Source organism: Oncorhynchus gorbuscha, unplaced genomic scaffold, assembly GCF_021184085.1.
Source record: "Oncorhynchus gorbuscha isolate QuinsamMale2020 ecotype Even-year unplaced genomic scaffold, OgorEven_v1.0 Un_scaffold_4054, whole genome shotgun sequence".
In the NCBI taxonomy this organism is placed as follows: Eukaryota; Metazoa; Chordata; class Actinopteri; order Salmoniformes; family Salmonidae; genus Oncorhynchus; species Oncorhynchus gorbuscha.
This window is the reverse complement of record NW_025748161.1, coordinates 17,501-39,487: the sequence shown is the minus strand read 5'-3', so window position 1 is coordinate 39,487 and position 21,987 is coordinate 17,501. Positions and strand designations below refer to the sequence as shown.

The 21,987-nt window shown below is 43.2% G+C and overlaps 2 protein-coding genes across 2 annotated transcripts in view; both read left to right on the top strand.

The window, feature by feature from the left end:
* The first annotated feature begins 1,640 nt into the window (after positions 1 to 1,640).
* LOC124028336 (cilia- and flagella-associated protein 47-like) lies at positions 1,641 to 17,296 on the top strand. The gene is made up of 10 exons (XM_046340441.1): positions 1,641 to 1,856; positions 4,050 to 4,146; positions 4,287 to 4,506; positions 4,987 to 5,128; positions 7,365 to 7,424; positions 7,530 to 7,631; positions 7,772 to 7,903; positions 10,201 to 10,278; positions 13,842 to 13,989; positions 17,283 to 17,296. The coding sequence occupies exons 1-10, from the start codon at positions 1,641 to 1,643 to the stop codon at positions 17,294 to 17,296; spliced, it is 1,209 nt and encodes a 402-aa protein (XP_046196397.1).
* Positions 17,297 to 17,367: 71 nt separating this feature from the next.
* Positions 17,368 to 21,987, top strand: part of LOC124028335 (cilia- and flagella-associated protein 47-like) — a 16,902-nt gene continuing 12,282 nt past the window's right edge. The window contains exons 1-4 of the mRNA XM_046340440.1: positions 17,368 to 17,471; positions 18,188 to 18,276; positions 18,453 to 18,603; positions 19,034 to 19,265. Coding sequence (XP_046196396.1) covers positions 17,438 to 17,471; positions 18,188 to 18,276; positions 18,453 to 18,603; positions 19,034 to 19,265 — 506 coding nt within the window. The 5' untranslated portion in view covers positions 17,368 to 17,437. The remainder of the gene's footprint in view (positions 17,472 to 18,187; positions 18,277 to 18,452; positions 18,604 to 19,033; positions 19,266 to 21,987) is intronic.

Here is a 21,987-nt window from a genome sequence, read left to right as displayed (position 1 = left end):
TACAGGGGGTACCGGCACAGAGTCAATGTGGAGGCTGTATACAGGGGTACCGCACAGAGTCAATGTGTGGGGGCACCCGTGTCGAGGTAATTGAGGTAATATGTACATGTAGGTAGAGTTATTAAAGTGCCTATGCATAGATAATAACAGAGAGTAGCAGCAGCGTAGAAGAGGTGATGCAGCCACTCAGGATGCCTCAATGGTGCAGCTGTAAAACCTTTGAGATCAGGGACCCATGTCAAATTTTCAGTCTCCTTAGGGGAATGGGTTTTGTCGTGCCTCTTCACGACTGTCTGTGTGTTTGGACCATGTTAGTTTTTGTTGGTGATGTGGACGCCAAGGAACTTGAAGCTCTCAACCTGTCCACTAAAGCCCTGTCAGCGTGAGAATGGGGGTGTGCCCGGTCCTCCTTTTCCTGTAGTCCACAATCATCTCCTTTGTCTTGATCACGTTGAGGGAGAGGTTGTTGTCCTGGTACCACACTGCCAGGTCTCTGACCTCCTCCCTATAGGCTGTCTCATCGTTGTCGGTGATCAGGCCTATCACTGTTGTGTAAATCAGCAAACTCATTGATGGTGTTGGAGTCGTGCCTGGCCGTGCAGTCATGAGTGAACAGTGAGTACAGCAAGGGACTGAGCACGCATCCCAGAGGGGCCCCTGTGTTGAGGATCAGCGTGGCGGATGTAAGCTGTTACCTACCCTTACCACCTGGGGGCGGCCTGTCAGGAAGTCCAGGGATCCAGTTGCAGAGGGAGGTGTTTAGTCCCAGGGTCCTTAGCTTAGTGATGAGCTTTGAGGGCACTATGATGTTGAACGCTGAGCTGTAGTCAATGAACAGCATTTTCACATAGGTGTTCCTTTTGTCCAGGTGTGAAAGGGCAGTGTGGAGTGCAATAGAGATTGCATCATCTGTGGATCTGTTGGTGCGGTATGCAAAGTGGAGTGGGTCTAGGTGTTGATGTGAGCCATGACCAGCCTTTCAAAGCATTTCACGTCGGACGGCAAAGAAACACCTTATATTCTGACGTTGAAAATGCGTATTTTTCTGGATGTTGAAAATGTGTAATTTACAGACTTTGAAAATATGTGCATGTATTTTTCAGTCATTGATTCTATGGACAAATTTCTGCACATTATCAATGAAGTAAGCATGACTGTATATCACAATAACATAGGAATTAGGAACCAACTGAAGATTGTTATTTATTAATGCTCCCATCAGTCACATTCACTTATGTTAGATTTTTCAAAAGCTTTAAAACTGGCATCAATGATGTTCAAAATAGTCTAACATACTGAATGAACTAACAGGCCACTTCAACTACAATAACATTCTCAGTAACGGTTACACATTTTCTTTATGTTCTTGCTATGACTGTGATATGCTGTCCTTTATCTACCTTGATTGAATGCACTGACTGCCAGTCACTCTGGATAAGAGCGTCTGCTGAATGACCAAAATGTAAATGTTGAAAGCAAACACTTGCAAAGAATGCTGGGTATTATTCAAATGAGCAGAGCGCGCCTCCCTCACCAGCTTCGCCCAGTCACGTGACGGGCCATACCCCAGTGCAACCTGGCCAGTTTAATAAAATCCCCTCAATATGTGCTGTAGGCTGACAACAAGGCGGTATCTGACGATGTTTTCCATATGTATGCTCAGGCTGCTTGGTGAGGTGGAGGACAACATAGACATTGGGCTCCGGCCTGCTGCAGGACTCCTCACCCCCCAGCTCTCTCTGAGGGACCTGGAGTCCAATCACAGCCAGGAGGGGCATAGCGTCGACCAGGGACATAGCCAGCTATTGACCACCTGTATGCTGGCTGCCATGGAGACCAGGTCCAGATTCAGACAGGTATGGCAGGTAAAGCAGGGTGTTTAAAGTCTCTGGTAAACCATTTTTCATGGGTCCTTTTATCCTTTTTATTGTCCCTTTATCATTCTGTATCTGGTGTTTCCTGACTGTCTGCAATCCCCTCCCTTTATCATTCTGTATCTGGTGTTTCCTGACTGACTGTCTGCAATCCCCTCCCTTTATCATTCTGTATCTGGTGTTTCCTGACTGTCTGCAATCCCCTCCCTTTATCATTCTGTATCTGGTGTTTCCTGACTGTCTGCAATCCCCCCCCTTTATCATTCTGTATCTGGTGTTTCCTGACTGACTGTCTGCAATCCCTCCCTTTATCATTCTGTATCTGGTGTTTCCTGACTGTCTGCAATCCCCTCCCTTTATCATTCTGTATCTGGTGTTTCCTGACTGTCTGCAACCCCCCCCCCCTTATCATTCTGTATCTGGTGTTTCCTGACTGTCTGCAATCCCCTCCCTTTATCATTCTGTATCTGGTGTTTCCTGACTGACTGTCTGCAATCCCTCCCTTTATCATTCTGTATCTGGTGTTTCCTGACTGTCTGCAATCCCCTCCCTTTATCATTCTGTACCTGGTGTTTCCTGACTGTCTGCAATCCCCTCCCTTTATCATTCTGTACCTGGTGTTTCCTGACTGACTGTCTGCAATCCCCTCCCTTTATCATTCTGTATCTGGTGTTTCCTGACTGTCTGCAATCCCCTCCCTTTATCATTCTGTATCTGGTGTTTCCTGACTGACTGTCTGCAATCCCCTCCCTTTATCATTCTGTATCTGGTGTTTCCTGACTGTCTGCAATCCCCTCCCCTTTATCATTCTGTATCTGGTGTTTCCTGACTGACTGTCTGCAATCCCCTCCCCTTTATCATTCTGTATCTGGTGTTTCCTGACTGTCTGCAATCCCCTCCCTTTATCATTCTGTACCTGGTGTTTCCTGACTGTCTGCAATGCCCTCCCTTTATCATTCTGTATCTGGTGTTTCCTGACTGTCTGCCATCCCCTCCCTTTATCATTCTGTATCTGGTGTTTCCTGACTGTCTGCAATCCCCTCCCTTTATCATTCTGTATCTGGTGTTTCCTGACTGACTGTCTGCAATCCCCTCCCTTTATCATTCTGTATCTGGTGTTTCCTGACTGTCTGCAATCCCCTCCCTTTATCATTCTGTATCTGGTGTTTCCTGTCTGTCTGTCTGCAATCCCCTCCCTTTATCATTCTGTATCTGGTGTTTCCTGACTGTCTGCAATCCCTCCCTTTATCATTCTGTATCTGGTGTTTCCTGACTGTCTGCAATCCCCTCCCTTTATCATTCTGTATCTGGTGTTTCCTGACTGACTGTCTGCAATCCCCTCCCTTTATCATTCTGTATCTGGTGTTTCCTGACTGTCTGCAATCCCCTCCCTTTATCATTCTGTATCTGGTGTTTACTGACTGACTGTCTGCAATCCCCTCCCTTTATCATTCTGTATCTGGTGTTTCCTGACTGACTGTCTGCAATCCCCTCCCTTTATCATTCTGTATCTGGTGTTTCCTGACTGTCTGCAATCCCCTCCCTTTATCATTCTGTATCTGGTGTTTCCTGACTGACTGTCTGCAATCCCCTCCCTTTATCATTCTGTATCTAGTGTTTCCTAACTGTCTGCAATCTGCAATCCCTCCCTTTATCATTCTGTATCTGGTGTTTCCTGACTGTCTGCAATCCCCCCCTTTATCATTCTGTATCTGGTGTTTCCTGACTGTCTGCCATCCCCTCCTTTTATCATTCTGTATCTGGTGTTTCCTGACTGTCTGCAATCCCCTCCCTTTATCATTCTGTATCTGGTGTTTCCTGACTGACTGTCTGCAATCCCCTCCCTTTATCATTCTGTATCTGGTGTTTCCTGACTGACTGTCTGCAATCCCCCTCCCTTTATCATTCTGTATCTGGTGTTTCCTGACTGACTGTATGGAATTCCTCTGTCTCTATCATTCTGTATCTGACTGTATGGAATTCCTCTGTCTCTATCATTCTGTATCTGACTGTATGGAATTCCTCTGTCTCTATCATTCTGTATCTGACTGTATGGAATTCCTCTGTCTCTATCATTCTGTATCTGACTGTATGGAATTCCTCTGTCTCTATCATTCTGTATCTGACTGTATGGAATTCTCTGTCTCGATCATTCTTTAACCCTCTGCTGTCCAGGTGACAGAGGGCATCAATGCACTACCCTCCACCAACCAGGAGGTGGCAGACTGCAGTCGCACCCTGACAGTTCAGCAGCTCCACCAAGTAGTCATAGGTGAGAAACGCATGCAGTCTTTGTTTGCATTAGGAATCTTAAGCCCTCTTGTCCCTCCCATGGCTGATGAAGAGAATATTCACAAAAGTAGCATTTTAAAGATGTGAATCAGAGTTTGGTTTCCCCTCCTCCCCTTCCAGGCCCGTCCTTAATAGATTTTGGTGAGGTGTGTGTGGCCTCAGTGTGTGTGAGGAACCTGGACCTGGTGAACAACCTGCAGGTGTATGTGTGGGTGCAGCTGGAGTTAGACTGCTGTCCTGAGCTGCAGCGCTCCAGCCCCCTGTCCCACGTCCTGCCTCCCCTCTCCAGAGCCACCCTGCCCCTCGTCTTAGAGAGCACCAAGCTGGGAAAGTTCCACAAGTTAGTCACTCTGTGTGTGGCTGTTTGTCTGTCTCTCTCTCTCTCTCTCTCTCTCTCTCTCTCTCTCTCTCTCTCTCTCTCTCTCTCTCTCTCTCTCTCTCTCTGTCTCTTTCTCTCTCTCTCTCTCTCTCTCTCTCTCTCTCTCTCTCTCTCTCTCTCTCTCTCTCTCTCTCTCTCTCTCTCTCTCTCTCTCTCTTTCTCTCTCTCTCTCTCTCTCTCTCTCTCTCTCTCTCTCTCTCTCTCTCTCTCTCTCTCTCTCTCTCTCTCTGTCTCTCTCTCTCTTGCTCTCGCTCTCTTGCTCTCGCTCTCTCTCTCTTGCTCTCGATCTCTCTTGCTCTCGCTCTCGATCTCTCTCTCTCTTTATATATAGAGGTTTCCTAAATGGATAATTGACAAAACAAATCGAGTCCAATTCTTATTGATTGATTAACTGACTGTCTGGCTGACATTTGACTGGTAGATTCCATCTCCCTCTCCCAGGTCAATCTCCTACACGGTGAATAGTCATCACCGAAGCCATGTCCTGGTTCAGTCCCAGCTGGTCCCTGTGGTCCTCCAGCTGTCCCAGAGCCAGGTGGTCCTGTCCCCTTCCCCAGCTACCTGGCCCAGTCGGGCTACAGGGGTACTGTGACCCTGGTCAACCCCAGGAACCACCCGGCTGACTTCACCTGGAGGCCCATCATCACAGAGACGGGCCTGGCCTTCTCCATACGCCCAGCCACAGGTAGGCTGTTGCTCTGGGCCTTATCAAAACCACACACTACTGTAGTCTTCTATATGTTCTGTATGGCAATGTACTGTAGTCTAGTCTTTTATATGTTCTGTATGGTGATGTACTGTAGTCTAGTCTTCTATATGTACTGTATGGTGATGTACTGTAGTCTAGTCTTCTATATGTTCTAGAGTCTAGTATTCTATATGTACTGTAGTCTAGTCTTCTATATGTACTGTATGGTGATGTACTGTAGTTGAGTCTTCTATATGTACTGTATGGTGGTGTACTGTAGTCTAGTCTTCTATATGTACTGTATGGTGGTGTACTGTAGTCTAGTCTTCTATATGTTCTGTATGGTGGTGTACTGTAGTCTAGTCTTCTATATGTTCTGTAGTCTAGTCTTCTATATGTACTGTATGGTGATGTACTGTAGTCTAGTCTTCTATATGTACTGTAGTCTAGTCTTCTATATGTACTGCATGGTGATGTACTGTAGTCTAGTCTTCTATATGTACTGTAGTCTAGTCTTCTATATGTACTGTAGTCTAGTCTTCTATATGTACTGTAGTCTAGTCTTCTATATGTACTGTAGTCTAGTCTTCTATATGTACTGTATGGTGGTGTACTGTAGTCTAGTCTTCTATATGTACTGCATGGTGATGTACTGTAGTCTAGTCTTCTATATGTACTGTATGGTGGTGTACTGTAGTCTAGTCTTCTATATGTACTGTATGGTGGTGTACTGTAGTCTAGTCTTCTATATGTACTGCATGGTGATGTACTGTAGTCTAGTCTTCTATATGTACTGTATGGTGGTGTACTGTAGTCTAGTCTTCTATATGTACTGTATGGTGGTGTACTGTAGTCTAGTCTTCTATATGTTCTGTAGTCTAGTCTTCTATATGTACTGCATGGTGATGTACTGTAGTCTAGTCTTCTATATGTTCTGTAGTCTAGTCTTCTATATGTACTGTAGTCTAGTCTTCTATATGTTCTGTAGTCTAGTCTTCTATATGTTCTGTAGTCTAGTCTTCTATATGTTCTGTAGTCTAGTCTTCTATATGTACTGTAGTCTAGTCTTCTATATGTACTGTAGTCTAGTCTTCTATATGTACTGTAGTCTAGTCTTCTATATGTACTGTAGTCTAGTATTCTATATGTACTGTAGTCTAGTCTTCTATATGTACTGTAGTCTAGTCTTCTATATGTACTGCATGGTGATGTACTGTAGTCTAGTCTTCTATATGTACTGTAGTCTAGTCTTCTATATGTACTGCATGGTGATGTACTGTAGTCTAGTCTTCTATATGTACTGTAGTCTAGTCTTCTATATGTACTGTAGTCTAGTCTTCTATATGTACTGTAATCTAGTCTTCTATATGTACTGTAGTCTAGTCTTCTATATGTACTGCATGGTGATGTACTGTAGTCTAGTCTTCTATATGTACTGTAGTCTAGTCTTCTATATGTACTGTACGGGGATGTACGTGCCTCTAGTATCGCTCTCTCTCCCTCCCTTTCTCTCCCTACCACCCTCCCTCTCTCTCCCTCCCTTTCTCTCCCTACCACCCTCCCTCTCTCTCTCTCCCTCCCACCCTCTCTCTCCCTCCCTCACTCTCTCTCTCTCAACCCCCCCCGTCTCCCTCTCTCTCTCTCTCTCTCTCTCTCTCCCTCTCCCTCTCTCTCTCTCCCTCTCTCTCATTCTCTCCCACCCACCCACCCACCCACCCACTCTCTCTCTCTCTCTCTCTCTCTCTCTCTCTCTCTCTCTCTCTCTCTCTCTCTCTCTCTCTCTCTCTCTCTCTCTCTCTCTCTCTCCTCCCTCTCTTTCCTCCCTCCCTGACTCTCCCTCTCCCTCTCTCTCTCTCTCTCTCTCTCTCTCTCTCTCTCTCTCTCTCTCTCTCTCTCTCTCTCTCTCTCTCTCTCTCTCTCTCTCTCTCTCTCTCTCTCTCTCTCTCTCTCTCTCTCTCTCTCTCTCTCTCTCTCTCTCTCTCTCTCTCCCTCTCTTTCCCTCCCTCCCTGACCCCCCCTCTCTCTCTCTCTCTCTCTCTCCCTCCTCTTCTCTCTGCCAGGTACTGTGGAGGCGTACAGGGAGTTAGACTGTGAGGTGATGTGGCATCCCTCTTTCTCCTCTCCTCTGGAGGGACAGTTTGACCTGTGTGTTCACCAGGGAAACACCGCACAGCTACGATGTCTGGCCAAGGTGTGTGTGTGTATCTGTGTGTTTCTGTAGTTGAGGTTCCTGTGATTGTTAATGGAGAGAGAGATCCCATTCCCCTCCCTCCAGCTTGGTTCATCCAGTGTGCAGCTGTCTGAGAAACATCTGGTGTTTGGATCAGTACCTCTCATCTTCCCCTCCGTCAGGACCGCAACGCTACACAACACAGGACACAACCATGCCTACTTCCAGGTACACACTCCACACCAGGTCTTTGTACCGTTTATACTTGTGTGTGTGTTTTATAGAGGTATAGCGCATTTGTGTGTGTGTGTGTGTGTGTTTGTGTGTGTGTGTGTTTGTGTGTGTGTGTGTGTGTGTGGGGGTATCAGGTGTTGGACGTGTACCCCCTGCCTGGCATGGTGGTGACCCCCACCGAGGGTGTGGTACCTGTGGGGGGGCAGGCAGAGGTCCAGGTGCACCTCAACCCCGGAGCTGTCATGAAGTTTGACACCAGAGTGGAGGTGAAGGAAACAGACACACAACATATTATAAAGTCTGTACAAACACACAACATATTATAAAGTCTGTACAAACACACAACATATTATAAAGTCTGTACAAACACACAACATATTATAAAGTCTGTACAAACACACAACATATTATAAAGTCTGTACAAACACACAACATATTATAAAGTTCCTACAAACACACAACATATTATAAAGTCTGTACAAACACACAACATATTATAAAGTCTGTACAAACACACAACATATCATAAAGTCTGTACAAACACACAACATATTATAAAGTTCCTACAAACACACAACATATTATAAAGTCTGTACAAACACACAACATATTATAAAGTTCCTACAAACACACAACATATTATAAAGTCTCTACAAACACACAGCATATTATAAAGTCTACAAACACACAACATATTATAAAGTTCTACAAACACACAGCATATTATAAAGTCTGTACAAACACACAACATATTATAAAGTTCCTACAAACACACAACATATTATAAAGTCTGTACAAACACACAGCATATTATAAAGTCTGTACAAACACACAACATATCATAAAGTCTGTACAAACACACAACATATTATAAAGTTCCTACAAACACACAACATATTATAAAGTTCCTACAAACACACAACATATTATAAAGTCTGTACAAACACACAACATATTATAAAGTCTGTACAAACACACAACATATTATAAAGTTCCTACAAACACACAACATATTATAAAGTCTGTACAAACACACAACATATTATAAAGTCCCTACAAACACACAACATATTATAAAGTCTGTACAAACACACAACATATTATAAAGTCTGTACAAACACACAACATATTATAAAGTCTGTACAAACACACAACATATTATAAAGTTCCTACAAACACACAACATATTATAATGTCTCTACAAACACACAGCATATTATAAAGTCTGTACAAACACACAACATATCATAAAGTCTCTACAAACACACAACATATCATAAAGTCTCTACAAACACACAGCATATTATAAAGTCTGTACAAACACACAACATATCATAAAGTCTGTACAAACACACAACATATTATAAAGTCTGTACAAAAACACAACATATTATAAAGTCTGTACAAAACACAACATATCATAAAGTCTGTACAAACACACAACATATTATAGTCTCGACAAACACACAACATATCATAAAGTCTCTACAAACACACAACATATTATAAAGTCTGTACAAACACACAACATATTATAAAGTCTCTACAAACACACAACATATTATATAGTCTCTACAAACACACAACATATTATAAAGTCTCAAACATGTGGAAAGACAATGTAGACCTACAGTAGATTAGACACCTACAGTAGATTAGACACCTACAGTAGATTAGACACCTACAGTAGATTAGACAACTACAGTAGATTAGACACCTACAATAGATTAGACACCTACAGTAGATTAGACACCTACAATAGATTAGACACCTACAGTAGATTAGACACCTACAATAGATTAGACAACTACAGTAGATTAGACACCTACAATAGATTAGACACCTACAGTAGATTAGACACCTACAGTAGATTAGAAACCTACAGTAGATTAGGCAACTACAGTAGATTAGACAATTATAACCTCTAGTCTTATCTGTCATTATTTCAGAAACCTAAATAACCTCTAGTCTTATCTGTCATTATTTCAGAAACCTAAATAACCTCTAGTCTTATCTGTCATTATTTCAGAACCCTAAATAACCTCTAGTCTTATCTGTCATTATTTCAGAAACCTAAATAACCTCTAGTCTTATCTGTCATTATTTCTGAACCCTAAATAACCTCTAGTCTTATCTGTCATTATTTCAGAAACCTAAATAACCTCTAGTCTTATCTGTCATTATTTCAGAAACCTAAATAACCTCTAGTCTTATCTGTCATTATTTCAGAACCCTAAATAACCTCTAGTCTTATCTGTCATTATTTCAGAAACCTAAATAACCTCTAGTCTTATCTGTCATTATTTCAGAACCCTAAATAACCTCTAGTCTTATCTGTCATTATTTCAGAAACCTAAATAACCTCTAGTCTTATCTGTCATTATTTCAGAACCCTAAATAACCTCTAGTCTTATCTGTCATTATTTCAGAACCCTAAATAACCTCTAGTCTTATCTGTCATTATTTCAGAAACCTAAATAACCTCTAGTCTTATCTGTCATTATTTCAGAAACCCAGATAGTCATGATGGATGAGCTTGTCTAACGAGGTGTGTGTGTTGCAGATAGCTCTAAGGAACATGAAATCTCTGGAGCTGAGAGTGGGCGGGTCTGTCGAGCCCCCCCTGGTGGACATCAATGTGGTGAGTTCATATGTGGAGCCCCCCTGGTGGACATCAATGTGGTGAGTTCATATGTGGGCCCCCCTGGTGAACATCAACGTGGTGAGTTCATATGTCAACCCCCCTGGTGAACATCAACGTGGTGAGTTCATATGTCAACCCCCTGGTGAACATCAACGTGGTGAGTTCATGTCATTGTTTTTTTTTGGACAGCAGTGGCTTCTTCAGTGGAGTCCTCCCATGAACACCATTCTTGTTTAGTGTTTTACGTATCGTAGACTCGTCAACAGAGATGTTAGCATGTTCCAGAGATTTCTGAAAGTCTTTAGCTGACACTCTAGGATTCTTCTTAACCTCATTGAGCATTCTGCGCTGTGCTCTTGCAGTAATCTTTGCAGGACGGCCACTCCTAGGGAGAGTAGCAACAGTGCTGAACTTTCTCCATTTATAAACTATTTGTCTTACCGTGAACTGATGAACATCAAGACTTTTAGAGATACTTTTGTAACCCTTTCCAGCTTTATGCAGGTCAACAATTCTAAATCTGAGTTCTTCTGAGATCTCTCTTGTTCGAGACATGGTTCCCATCAGGCAATGCTTCTTGTGAATAGCAAACTCACATTTTGTGAGTGTTTTTATAGGACAGGGCAGCTCTAACCAACATCTCCAAACTCATCTCATTGATTGGTCTCCAGGTTAGCTGACCCCTGACTCCAATTATCTTTTGGAGAAGTCATTAGCCTGGGGGTTCACATACCTTTTCCAACCTACACTGTGAATGTTTAAATGATGTAATCAATATGGACAAGAAAAATACAATAATTGGTGTGTTATTAGTTTAAGCAGACTGTGTTGTCTGTTGTTGTGACCTAGATGAAGATCAGATCAAATGTGATGACCAATTTATTCAGAAATCCAGGTCATTCCAAAGTGTTCACATACTTTTTTCTTGCCACTGTGTGTGTCTGTGTGTGTGTGTGTGTGTGTGTGTGTGTGTGTGTGTGTGTGTGTGTGTGTGTGTGTGTGTGTGTGTGTGTGTGTGTGTGTGTGTGTGTGTGTGTGTGTGTGTGTGTGTGTGTGTGTGTGTGTGTGTGTGTGTGTGTGTGTGTGTGTGTGTGTGTGTGTGTGTGTGTGTGTGTCTGTGTGTGTCTGTCTGTCTGTCTGTCTGTCTGTCTGTCTGTCTGTCTGTCTGTCTGTCTGTCTGTCTGTCTGTCTGTCTGTGTGTCTGTGTGTGTGTGTGTGTGTGTGTGTGTGTGTGTGTGTGTGTGTGTGTGTGTGTGTGTGTGTGTGTGTGTGTGTGTGTGTGTGTGTGTGTGTGTGTGTGTGTGTGTGTACAAAACACACACTACAGCAGAGCATAACAGCGTGTCCTGAATATGCCCTGTCAGGAACACACTACAGCAGAGTCTCTAGTCCTTTTCTGCTGAGTTGTAGAAAACAAACAATCCGTACCAATTCATCATAACAACAAAGTCTGCTGCTTCCTGCCTTGAAATGAATGGAAACCCCTTTTCCAACAGAACCAGATGAATGTGGTGGTGTTCACTGCCTTGAAATGAGCAGGTGGTTCACACACAAAATAGACAACTTTGTGTGTGTGAGTAGTCCTTTTCCTTTTGGCAATGGCGAGTTCTTTAAAAAAAAAAAAATCAGAATTGACATGTTTTCCTTTGGAGTGTTTGTCTCAGCCCCTTAGCTGGGCTCTGTAGAATGAGCTGCTGGGCTCTGTAGAATGAGCTGCTGGGCTCTGTAGAATGAGCTGCTGGGCTCTGTAGAATGAGCTGCTGGGCTCTGTAGAATGAGCTGCTGGGCTCTGTAGAATGAGCTGCTGGGCTCTGTAGAATGAGCTGCTGGGCTCTGTAGAATGAGCTGCTGGGCTCTGTAGAATGAGCTGCTGGGCTCTGTAGAATGAGCTGCTGGGCTCTGTAGAATGAGCTGCTGGGCTCTGTAGAATGAGCTGCTGGGCTCTGTAGAATGAGCTGCTGGGCTCTGTAGAATGAGCTTCTGGGCTCTGTAGAATGAGCTGCTGGGCTCTGTAGAATGAGTTGCTGGGCTCTGTAGAATGAGCTGCTGGGCTCTGTAGAATGAGTTGCTGGGCTCTGTAGAATGAGCTTCTGGGCTCTGTAGAATGAGCTGCTGGGCTCTGTAGAATGAGCTGCTGGGCTCTGTAGAATGAGCTGCTGGGCTCTGTAGAATGAGCTGCTGGGCTCTGTAGAATGAGCTTCTGGGCTCTGTAGAATGAGCTGCTGGGCTCTGTAGAATGAGCTGCTGGGCCACACAGGCTTTGAAGAGGGCAGGCCACGCTTACAGCTGGATCCAACTGGATCCTCCCTCTCCTTTAACTGGATCCTCCCTCTCCTTTAACTGGATCCTCCCTCTCCTTTAACTGGATCCTCCCTCTCCTTTAACTGGATCCTCCCTCTCCTTTAACTGGATCCTCCCTCTCCTTTAACTGGATCCTCCCTCTCCTTTAACTGGATCCTCCCTATCTTTTAACTGGATCCTCCCAGAGGAGAGCAGAGCTGAGCTGTTCAAGTTTTTTTGCCACAGTCAGAAAACAAAACATTCAACTCAGTCTGTAAAATATTTAGACTATTCCTCCTCTCAGAAACATCTCTTATCCTCCTCCTCCTCTCAGAAACATCTCTTATCCTCCTCCTCCTCTCAGAAACATCTCTTATCCTCCTCCTCCTCTCAGAAACATCTCTTATCCCCCTCCTCCTCTCAGAAACATCTCTTATCCTCCTCCTCCTCTCAGAAACATCTCTTATCCTCCTCCTCCTCTCAGAAACATCTCTTATCCTCCTCCTCTCAGAAACATCTCTTATCCTCCTCCTCCTCTCAGAAACATCTCTTATCCTCCTCCTCTCAGAAACATCTCTTATCCTCATCCTCTCAGACACATCTCTCCATCTTAGTTATCCTCCTCCTCGTCTCAGAAACATCTCTCCATCTTAGTTATCCTCCTCCTCCTCCTCTTAGAAACATCTATCCATCTTAGTTATCCTCCTCCTCTTCTCAGAAACATCTCTTATCCTCCTCCTCCTGTCAGAAACATCTCTCCATCTTAGTTATCCTCCTCGTTTTAGAAACATCTCTCCATCTTAGTTATCCTCCTCCTCCTCCTCTTAGAAACATCTCTCCATCTTAGTTATCCTCCTCCTCTCAGAAACATCTCTTATCCTCCTCCTCCTCTCAGAAACATCTCTTATCCTCCTCCTCCTCTCAGAAACATCTCTTATCCTCCTCCTCCTCTCAGAAACATCTCTTATCCTCCTCCTCCTCTCAGAAACATCTCTTATCCTCCTCCTCTCAGAAACATCTCTCCATCTTAGTTATCCTCCTCCTCTCAGAAACATCTCTCCATCTTAGTTATCCTCCTCCTCCTCTTAGAAACATATCTCCATCTTAGTTATCCTCCTCCTCTTCTCAGAAACATCTCTCCACCTTAGTTATCCTCCTCCTCTCAGAAACATCTCTTCATCTTTGTTATCCTCCTCCTCTCAGAAACATCTCTTCATCTTTGTTATCCTCCTCCTCTCAGAAACATCTCTTCATCTTTGTTATCCTCCTCCTCCTCTCAGAAATCCTTCCTGTTCCACGGGGTGTATTCTGGTTCCAGTCGTGGCGTTCCGTTCTCCCTGAGGAACCGATCCTCTGCCCTGGCCCGGGTCCAGTTTGACCTGTCAGAACACACTGACTTCACCATCCACTTCCCTCCACACTCTGCAGGTCGGTATTTGATTGATTGATTGATAGACACATTGACTGTGACTGAAATGCTCTGAGAAGATAGACTATCATAAACTGTCAGCCTAGTTCCATTTAGATGTATGGATTACTAAACTGGAGGCCTAATATTGAGAGCCAGGTGTTGGTGTGCTGCAGGTACGAGCCAGGAGCCAGACGTGTTTGTGATGGATTTACAGGGGCAGCAGACTGCCCAGTGTTGCCTGGTGTTCTCCCCTAAACAAGTAAGGGCTCCGTCCTCCCTCCTCTGTTTTCATTATCCCTCATCTATACTCATTTTCACCTATTAATCACCAGCACATCAACCACCTTCCACAGTACTCCACCTACATCTGTGTCTATTAATCACTAACACATCAACCACCTTCCACAGTACTCCACCTACATCTATCTGTGTCTATTAATCACTAACACATCAACCACCTTCCACAGTACTCCACCTACATCTGTGTCTATTAATCACTAACACATCAACCACCTTCCACAGTACTCCACCTACATCTGTGTCTATTAATCACTAACACATCAACCACCTTCCACAGTACTCCACCTACATCTGTGTCTATTAATCACTAACACATCAACCACCTTCCACAGTACTCCACCTACATCTGTGTCTATTAATCACTAACACATCAACCACCTTCCACAGTACTCCACCTACATCTGTGTCTATTAATCACTAACACATCAACCACCTTCCACAGTACTCCACCTACATCTATCTGTGTCTATTAATCACTAACACATCAATCACCTTCCACAGTACTCCACCTACATCTATCTGTGTCTATTAATCACTAACACATCAACCACCTTCCACAGTACTCCACCTACATCTGTGTCTATTAATCACCAACACATCAATCACCTTCCACAGTACTCCACCTACATCTATCTGTGTCTATTAATCACTAACACATCAACCACCTTCCACAGTACTCCACCTACATCTATCTGTGTCTATTAATCACTAACACATCAACCACCTTCCACAGTACTCCACCTACATCTATCTGTGTCTATTAATCACTAACACATCAACCACCTTCCACAGTACTCCACCTACATCTATCTGTGTCTATTAATCACTAACACTTCAACCACCTTCCACAGTACTCCACCTACATCTATCTGTGTCTATTAATCACTAACACATCAATCACCTTCCACAGTACTCCACCTACATCTGTGTCTATTAATCACTAACACATCAACCACCTTCCACAGTACTCCACCTACATCTATCTGTGTCTATTAATCACTAACACATCAACCACCTTCCACAGTACTCCACCTACATCTGTGTCTATTAATCACTAACACATCAACCACCTTCCACAGTACTCCACCTACATCTGTGTCTATTAATCACTAACACATCAACCACCTTCCACAGTACTCCACCTACATCTATCTGTGTCTATTAATCACTAACACATCAACCACCTTCCACAGTACTCCACCTACATCTGTGTCTATTAATCACTAACACATCAACCACCTTCCACAGTACTCCACCTACATCTGTGTCTATTAATCACTAACACATCAACCACCTTCACAGTACTCCACCTACATCTGTGTCTATTAATCACTAACACATCAATCACCTTCCACAGTACTCCACCTACATCTGTGTCTATTAATCACTAACACATCAACCACCTTCCACAGTACTCCACCTACATCTGTGTCTATTAATCACTAACACATCAACCACCTTCCACAGTACTCCACCTACATCTATCTGTGTCTATTAATCACTAACACATCAACCACCTTCCACAGTACTCCACCTATCATCTGTGTCTATTAATCACTAACATATCAACCACCTTCCACAGTACTCCACCTACATCTATCTGTGTCTATTAATCACTAACACATCAACCACCTTCCACAGTACTCCACCTACATCTATCTGTGTCTATTAATCACTAACACATCAACCACCTTCAGTACTCCACCTACATCTGTGTCTATTAATCACTAACACATCAACCACCTTCTACAGTACTCCACCTACATCTGTGTCTATTAATCACTAACACATCAGCCACCTTCCACAGTACTCCACCTACATCTATCTGTGTCTATTAATCACCAGCACATCAACCACCTTCCACAGTACTCCACCTACATCTGTGTCTATTAATCACTAACACATCAACCACCTTCCACAGTACTCCACCTACATCTATCTGTGTCTATTAATCACTAACACATCAACCACCTTCCACAGTACTCCACCTACATCTATCTGTGTCTATTAATCACTAACACATCAACCACCTTCCACAGTACTCCACCTACATCTGTGTCTATTAATCACTAACACATCAACCACCTTCCACAGTACTCCACCTACATCTATCTGTGTCTATTAATCACTAACACATCAACCACCTTCCACAGTACTCCACCTACATCTGTGTCTATTAATCACTAACACATCAACCACCTTCCACAGTACTCCACCTACATCTGTGTCTATTAATCACTAACACATCAACCACCTTCCACAGTACTCCACCTACATCTATCTGTGTCTATTAATCACTAACACATCAACCACCTTCCACAGTACTCCACCTACATCTATCTGTGTCTATTAATCACTAACACATCAACCACCTTCCACAGTACTCCACCTACATCTATCTGTGTCTATTAATCACTAACACATCAACCACCTTCCACAGTACTCCACCTACATCTGTGTCTATTAATCACTAACACATCAATCACCTTCCACAGTACTCCACCTACATCTATCTGTGTCTATTAATCACTAACACATCAACCACCTTCCACAGTACTCCACCTACATCTGTGTCTATTAATCACTAACACATCAACCACCTTCCACAGTACTCCACCTACATCTGTGTCTATTAATCACTAACACATCAACCACCTTCCACAGTACTCCACCTACATCTGTGTCTATTAATCACTAACATATCAACCACCTTCCACAGTACTCCACCTACATCTATCTGTGTCTATTAATCACTAACACATCAATCACCTTCCACAGTACTCCACCTACATCTATCTGTGTCTATTAATCACTAACACATCAACCACCTTCCACAGTACTCCACCTACATCTGTGTTTATAATAGACATGTTTTCCCTGAACACAGAGACATCAAGGATAAGTTCTCTCCACCATAATCATGATCCTAACCTCACCATTACACCAAACTGAACTGACCCAAACCCCATCCCATCTCTATCAGTCGGTAGTTCCTGTGTTTGTCCTGCAGGTGGCAGCGTATGACTTCAACCTGCCTGTGACGGTCAACGGTGTGGGCATGCCTCCTTCTCCTCTTCCTTCTCCTCCGACCCTCCCAACTCTGTCCCCAAGTCCTCCTCTTCCCGGGACCAACACATCGTCACCCCGCGCCCGCTGCCCATCGCCATGGAGACGCTATCACGCAGGGTGCAGGCCACAGGTTAGAGGGGTGGAGATACGGGGTCAGAAAGTGTGTCAGTTGCCTGCCTGAACCATTGGCCTGAACAGATGGACTGAGATGTTCTGTCCCTGCAGTATACTTAATATATATATATTTATTTTTTATAAAACTTTTCTTGCTGCTTTTCCTTGACAGGAAACAAACAACAGACAAAAACAAGAAACAACTTAACATTTACATACATTTCCACAAACATCAATGAAATCACACTCTCTCAGACCTACCTGTTCCCACTGTATCCACATCCAACGTTGTTTCCAATACTTGTAAGACTCCATATGACCTCACAATGTGCTATGTTGTTTCTGTCCCTGCAGTATATTAGACAGTAATGACACTACACACTCAGCATTCCATAGTGCTCTGAGATAAGACAATAGGTTGAAGGTAAGAGTGGTTTAGGAGCTGTGATAAGACAATAGGTTGAAAATAAGAGTGGTTTAGGAGCTGAGATAAGACAATAGGTTGAAGCTAAGAGTGGTTTAGAAGCTGTGATAAGACAATAGATTGAAAATAAGAGTGGTTTAGGAGCTGAGATAAGAGTTGAAGATAAGAGTGGTTTAAGCTGTGATAAGACAATAGATTGAAGATAAGAGTGTTTTAGGAGCTGAGATGAGACAATAGATTGAAGATAAGAGTGGTTTAGGAGCTGTGTAATTAGCACTTAAGATATTCTGTCCCTGTGTGTCCCTCAGCCCTGTGTGTCCCGCTGGAGATGTCCCCATCAAGTCTCCAGTTTGATCTGGAGCCCTTTAGCTCAGTCACTACTACCTCACAAACTCAGGTAGCTACTGTCACCTCACCACTCCACCAACTACTAAAGCAGGTAGATTCTGAATGGCAGATGTTTCTCATGGCTGGCAGAGAGAAAGAGCTTGATATTCCCAACTGAGAGGCAGTTTGTGTGTTGTTGGGCTGAGCTACAACCAGCTGGAAGCTCTTCTCATCTGTTGTCTCCAGACCGTAGAGCTGAGGAACGTGTCTGACAAGAGGGTGAGCTGGAGGATTGACTGCAGCGCTGCAGTAACACCAGGAGGGGGCAGTAGCACCAGCAGCAATGAGGGACTGTTCACTGTCTGTCCTACCGCTGGGACACTGGAGCCATTGCAGTGTGTCTGTCACTGTCTCCCTCTCTCCTGAGAGAGTCCCACCAGGTTAACCCTCTCTCACCTCACCCTCAGAGCTCACTTTTGGTGGACAGTTAATATAATTATAATAACAACACTCCAAAGTTCATCGTTCTTTATTTTATTTAACATGACAAGTCAGTTAAGAGCAAATTATTATTTACAATGACGGCCAAACCTGGACGACTCTGGGACAATTGTGCGCCGCCCTATGGGACTCCCAATCACAGCCGGTTGTGATACAGCCTGTAATCGAACCAGGGTCTGTAGTGACGCCTCAGTGCCTTAGACCTCTGCTCCACTCAGGTTCAGGCGTTATGTTTAGATGAGTCCTGCTGCTACTGAATGATTTCATGGAGGTTCTGGAAGTGTTTTTTAATGTGTTTTGTTCTGCATCTTCACTCTTTCTACCAGTGACAGCGGGTCAGATCGAGGTGTCCCTCCCTCTGTTTCTGTCTGAGGAGGGGCAGGAGGAGAGAGAGGGGGAGGAGGGGGGAGCCCCTCACCCCTACAGGGTGCTGTCTCTCAGTGCCACCCCTCACCCCCCCAGCATCACCTTCCTCCCCCCGCGAGTCCTCCTCACCCCTGTCCCTCTGGACACACCCTCCACCACCACCCTCTTCCTGCTCCTCACCGGGTACCCCAGGTCTGTACCACCCATTCACCTGCCTGTCATGATGGGCTTCCACCCACTAACTGACTGTTTACTGTAGTACAGTAATGATCTCTATGCTCTGATAGGTAGCCTGTGTATTTATAACCTGATCCAGCAGTGTTACAGCTCCAGATAAACAGATCTGCATTTCCATGCAGTAATAATACAGAATAGAGTCCCATTATAGAGTCCCATTATAGAGTCCCATTATAGAGTCCCATTATAGAGTCCCATTATAGAGTCGTTATAGAGTCCCATTATAGAGTCCCATTATAGAGTCCCATTATAAAGTCCCATTATAGAGTCCCATTATAGAGTCCCATTATAGAGTCGTTATAGAGTCCCATTATAGAGTCCCATTATAGAGTCCCATTATAGAGTCCCATTATAGAGTCCCATTATAGTCCCATTATAGAGTCCCATTATAGAGTCGTTATAGAGTCCCATTATAGAGTCCCATTATAGAGTCCCATTATAGAGTCCCAATATAGTCCCATTATAGAGTCCCATTATAGTCCCATTATAGAGTCCCATTATAGAGTCCCATTATAGAGTCCCATTATAGTCCCATTATAGAGTCCCATTATAGAGTCATTATAGTCATAGAGTCCCATTATAGAGTCCCATTACAGAGTCCCATTATATAGAATCCCATTATAGTCCCATTATAGATTCCCATTATAGAGTCCCATTATAGAGTCCCATTATAGTCCCATTATAGAGTCCCATTATAGAGTCCCATTATAGTCCCCCATTATAGAGTCCCATTATAGAGTCCCATTATAGTCCCATTATAGAGTCTCATTATAGAGTCCCATTATAAAGTCCCATTATAGAGTCCCATTATAGAGTCCCATTATAAAGTCCCATTATAGAGTCCCATTATAGAGTCCCATTATAGTCCCATTATAGAGTCCCATTATTATAGAGTCCCATTATAGAGTCCCATTATAGAGTCCCATTATAGAGTCCCAATATAGTCCCATTATAGAGTCCCATTATAGAGTCCCATTATAGAGTCCCATTATAAAGTCCCATTATAGAGTCCCATTATAGAGTCCCATTATAGAGTCGTTATAGAGTCCCATTATAGAGTCCCATTATAGAGTCCCATTATAAAGTCCCATTATAGAGTCCCATTATAGAGTCCCATTATAGTCCCATTATAGAGTCCCATTATAGAGTCGTTATAGAGTCCCATTATAGAGTCCCATTATAGAGTCCCATTATAGAGTCCCAATATAGTCCCATTATAGAGTCCCATTATAGTCCCATTATAGAGTCCCATTATAGAGTCCCATTATAGAGTCCCATTATAGTCCCATTATAGAGTCCCATTATAGAGTTATAGAGTCCCATTATAGAGTCCCATTATAGAGTCCCATTATAGAATCCCATTATAGTCCCATTATAGATTCCCATTATAGAGTCCCATTATAGAGTCCCATTATAGTCCCATTATAGAGTCCCATTATAGAGTCCCATTATAGTCCCATTATAGAGTCCCATTATAGAGTCCCATTATAGTCCCATTATAGAGTCTCATTATAGAGTCCCATTATAAAGTCCCATTATAGAGTCCCATTATAGAGTCCCATTATAGAGTCCCATTATAAAGTCCCATTATAGAGTCCCATTATAGAGTCCCATTATAGTCCCATTATAGAGTCCCATTATAGAGTCATTATAGAGTCCCATTATAGAGTCCCATTATAGAGTCCCATTATAGAGTCCCAATATAGTCCCATTATAGAGTCCCATTATAGTCCCATTATAGAGTCCCATTATAGAGTCCCATTATAGAGTCCCATTATAGTCCCATTATAGAGTCCCATTATAGAGTCGTCATAGAGTCCCATTATAGAGTCCCATTACAGAGTCCCATTATAGAATCCCATTATAGTCCCATTATAGAGTCCCATTATAGAGTCCCATTATAGAGTCCCATTATAGTCCCATTATAGAGTCCCATTATAGAGTCCCATTATAGTCCCATTATAGAGTCCCATTATAGAGTCCCATTATAGAGTCCCATTATAGTCCCATTATAGAGTCTCATTATAGAGTCCCATTATAAAGTCCCATTATAGAGTCCCATTATAGAGTCCCATTATAGAGTCCCATTATAAAGTCCCATTATAGAGTCGTTATAGAGTCCTATTATAGAGTCCCATTATAGAGTCCCATTATAAAGTCCCATTATAGAGTCCCATTATAGAGTCCCATTATAGTCCCATTATAGAGTCCCATTATAGAGTCGTTATAGAGTCCCATTATAGAGTCCCATTATAGAGTCCCATTATAGAGTCCCAATATAGTCCCATTATAGAGTCCCATTATAGTCCCATTATAGAGTCCCATTATAGAGTCCCATTATAGAGTCCCATTATAGTCCCATTATAGAGTCCCATTATAGAGTCGTCATAGAGTCCCATTATAGAGTCCCATTACAGAGTCCCATTATAGAATCCCATTATAGTCCCATTATAGATTCCCATTATAGAGTCCCATTATAGAGTCCCATTATAGTCCCATTATAGAGTCCCATTATAGAGTCCCATTATAGTCCCATTATAGAGTCCCATTATAGAGTCCCATTATAGAGTCCCATTATAGTCCCATTATAGAGTCTCATTATAGAGTCCCATTATAAAGTCCCATTATAGAGTCCCATTATAGAGTCCCATTATAGAGTCCCATTATAAAGTCCCAT

Bases quoted from the DNA above. Each gene is read 5' to 3' on its own strand.
- LOC124028336 (XM_046340441.1), top strand. From the start codon at position 1,641: ATGTTTTCCATATGTATGCTCAGGCTGCTTGGTGAGGTGGAGGACAAC. The intron at 4,507-4,986 runs GTTAGTCACTCT...TCCCTCTCCCAG, and splicing joins AAGCTGGGAAAGTTCCACAA to GTCAATCTCCTACACGGTGA. The intron at 5,129-7,364 runs GTACTGTGACCC...TCTCCTCTGGAG, and splicing joins GGCCCAGTCGGGCTACAGGG to GGACAGTTTGACCTGTGTGT.